The 3121-nt window shown below is 47.9% G+C and overlaps 2 protein-coding genes across 2 annotated transcripts; both read right to left on the bottom strand.

Moving 5' to 3' along the window:
• Positions 1 to 1271: 1271 nt before the first annotated feature.
• On the bottom strand, positions 1272 to 1583 carry EI90DRAFT_2854846 (uncharacterized protein; the record flags this gene model as incomplete). Its single annotated transcript, XM_039053764.1, has 1 exon — positions 1272 to 1583. A coding segment is annotated over one exon (312 nt), but the record flags the coding sequence as incomplete, so codon positions are not given.
• A 69-nt stretch (positions 1584 to 1652) lies between these two features.
• Positions 1653 to 2636, bottom strand: EI90DRAFT_1934805 (uncharacterized protein). The gene is made up of 4 exons (XM_039052348.1): positions 2194 to 2636; positions 1988 to 2131; positions 1799 to 1937; positions 1653 to 1744 (listed from the first exon to the last, which is right to left on the bottom strand). Exons 1-3 carry the CDS (start codon positions 2446 to 2448, stop codon positions 1860 to 1862), a joined length of 477 nt encoding a protein of 158 aa, XP_038907348.1. The 5' UTR covers positions 2449 to 2636; the 3' UTR covers positions 1653 to 1744; positions 1799 to 1859.
• Positions 2637 to 3121: the final 485 nt, after the last annotated feature.

Below are 3121 nucleotides of genomic sequence, written 5' to 3'. Positions count from 1 at the left end.
AAAAAATGACATCGTTATCAAAATAATCGCAACACAACGATTTTATTTACCTTGAATTCATCAAATCCAGCAGGGAATTTCCAACGCGAATGAGCATGTTGCACCAAGTGCATAAATGTAACCAAGTTTCGCGTGAGGAATGTATTAAACTCTTTCTGCAAATTGGACCCTTGTGCAAAGAGCTGTGAGGGATCTAAGTGTTTCAATAAATGTCGACGAATATATTGGAGATGCTGGGGGTGATGAGGTCTTCTCTCCATAAAATCATCCCATTTTCGTTTGTCTCCTAAAGGGGGAATTGCAGGCTCCCCAAACACATCCCGCTCACAACTGTTATTGAATGTTCGGAGGAGCAGTGGTCCGAGGAAATACTTATTCACATCCTTGATAAAGAATACTTTGTCATTCTCGTTACCAATCGGATCCCCCATAATGAACTCTTTCATCGTTGCATGATAGAATTTGACACCCTTTGAGTCCTCTGATGAAGTTTGCGAGGAACGTTCCAAGCCAGTTTCTTCAGAAAAACTGACAATTGAGCGAATTGGATCCAATATGGCTAAGACCTCTTCCTCGGCAATTCCTAATAGCTGCGACATGGAAAACGCACTCAGTGCCTCAAATGCCACATTGATTGTGGCAACCACTTGGCGGTAGTTCTCCACTATATGTGGAGGAACTCCAGATGAGTCGAATATATAGGCACGGCGAAGTATGCGCAGGTACTCCAAATTGACGTCAGCAGGGGCATCGATGAGGTCACGGAAGTATTTGAACTCGGATCGAAGGGTTGCACCACGACGAGTTCGAATGCAGACGTCCCGGACTCGGATTGAGGCGATAATAGGTAGTCCACGACATGCTGAGACAAATACATCGATATCTTTTTTTGATGGTTTCCAGGAAGACTTATCGATGCAACCCCGAAGGCCTTCCTCCACCATGCGGTGGATAGTGTTGGATTTCTCTTCCTCAGCGACAATGTCCACATCTTCATATGGGATGACAAGACCCTGAGCCCGAGCTCCAACCCAAGCCGACACGACAGATGACTCTGGCCGACAGCTCACCAACACGGCAAATGTGGCCGGCAGCTCACCAAGGATAAGTACTAGCTTCATTAAGGACTCAAGTTCCTCCTGATCCCCACACTCGTCCAGTCCATCCAAGATGATGACGGAGCGCCCCTCACCCAAAGATAAGAGTTTGTGCATGGGATCAATAATCCAAGCTCTCATTTGCTTCTCCAGAGCGGAGCCAAGAACACCCTTCAATAATGAAGGCTGTCGGAGTCGACTGACAAGAAGACCCTCGTACTCGGCATTAAACAAGGCAAGCTGGCGTGCAAGAGTAGAGGGAAAGTGTTCGATTGAGGCAAGTCCTGCACCCTTCCGATTTTTGTCCCAGAAGAAAGATGCTGCCAAGCGATTCTGTTTGTCGAAAGTTGACGCGACTATCATTGATATAGCAGTCTTTCCAGTTCCCGGAGAGCCGCGAAGCCAGACAAATCGGTGCTCCCGTTTTTCCAAATGATCGAGTATCGATTCCTGAATCTGGACACAGGTGTTTTCCAGGCATTCCGACTTGCTTTCTATGGCAGAGTATTCCGCGTTTGCTTTGTAGAGTTTCGAGAGTTCATCTGGAATATCATTGAATAATCCTAAGCAGCGACAACAAGGGGGTACAACGAACAGTCCACCGATAACCGAATTGTGTGGAAGAGATTCAGAGTTGTTGCCGCAGTCTATGGTGCATGCCCAGTCAGTTAACGGACAGTCTGAACACTGACGAAACAAACCGTGAAACGGGAGACAGCATCACTTATGCAGGACTTCACAGCGTTTATCTCCTGGGATATCTCAGTCGCTAAAATTGCCCTCTTGGCAAGCTTTTGACGTTTGAGTGCTTCGATTTGCGTCAATTGCTGTCTTAGGGCCCTGTCACCCGGAGGTGAGATTCGGATGGGAGAGTGATAAAGTGGATGTACATACAAGTTAAATTGTTGAATTAGCTCGCGGATTTCAGGAGGAACCTGGCCAGTCCATAACTGGAGAAGCCTAAAGATCGTTTCGTGAGCGTTTTGAACTTCATCGTCTAATCCCTTGAGATTTTCGTCATTGTTGTCGAAGGTCTGTATGAAAACGTGAGGTTGCCTTATATCATTAGATCGCGAAATTGCGACGCCCTGCGAACCTCATAAACTTGGAGCCACGATAGGAGTATATTTGGTATTTGATCGAGATTCGGAATGGGGGCTAACTTAAGAGCAGAGGCGGCGGTTTGGAGGATGAGCCTTGTGGCAGCGATGATTGTTTTCTTCCCGTCACCAGCAGGGACAACTGAAGAAGACGATGTTCGATCTATTGACGACGGGATATCTGATTTAACGCCTATGTGTCCTAGTGGTGGGTGGGGAGTCTCAGTGTTTCCATGGACGATAGGCATCATGTGAGAGATATTGGTACCCCCTTCAGGGAGAATGCGAGATGGCGATAGATCCGGGGATGGGGGATTGGGCGTAGAGGGGTCAGATTGTCTGGGATCGGATGGCTTCGATTGGTCGATATGAGTGGGATCGGGACTGGGACTTCTGCTCAACAGCTTAGCTATAGAGTGTCGAACAGACCACCGCTGCTTCCGGCCTCGAGAACTATCGGCAGTAGTAAGAGGCTTAAGACGGGATCTGTCAGACCCACCATGATCTGTGCTAGTTGTTGCATCATTTTCAGTTGGAGCAGTAGTGATCAGGAGGTTGGGAACAGGGGTCGAGGGTCGCGACGGGCCACCGGGAGGCGCAGGAGAGTGTCCTCTTTTAGAAAACTTAAATCGATCGAACATCGTGTATCAGCAATCGCAGAGGGTGTTGTGGGTAGAGAGCAGAGTCGAACCGCCCTCAACCACTCGACATATAAGGCAGTACTGTCCTAGCCACTGCCGAATCAGGACAACAAATATTCAAGTACCCTTCTGTGGGCGATGGATTGTAAACTACGCTACCAAAAGCATTAGGGACTCCTAAGAACCCACCTGTGTTTAGTACGCTCTCTTGAGTATTTTTCCCGCGATTTTTTGACATGGTCTCCGTCGTTGACAGTTATTTGGTTCGGACCACCAAACGCAG

This window comes from Cantharellus anzutake (genome assembly GCF_015039405.1).
Source record: "Cantharellus anzutake strain C23 chromosome Unknown EI90scaffold_459, whole genome shotgun sequence".
NCBI classification, from domain to species: Eukaryota; Fungi; Basidiomycota; class Agaricomycetes; order Cantharellales; family Hydnaceae; genus Cantharellus; species Cantharellus anzutake.
Note: the sequence above shows the minus strand (reverse complement) of the source record. Positions and strands in the feature narration are given on the sequence as shown.

What these genes read in the sequence shown, in the direction of transcription:
- EI90DRAFT_1934805 (XM_039052348.1), bottom strand. Translation starts at nt 2,448, where the DNA reads ATGATGCCTATCGTCCATGGAAACACTGAGACTCCCCACCCACCACTA. An exon ending in CGTGGCTCCAAGTTTATGAG is followed by an intron (nt 2,132 to 2,193) that starts GTTCGCAGGGCG and finishes GTTTTCATACAG; the next exon opens with ACCTTCGACAACAATGACGA. An exon ending in TTCAACAATTTAACTTGTAT is followed by an intron (nt 1,938 to 1,987) that starts GTACATCCACTT and finishes TCCGGGTGACAG; the next exon opens with GGCCCTAAGACAGCAATTGA.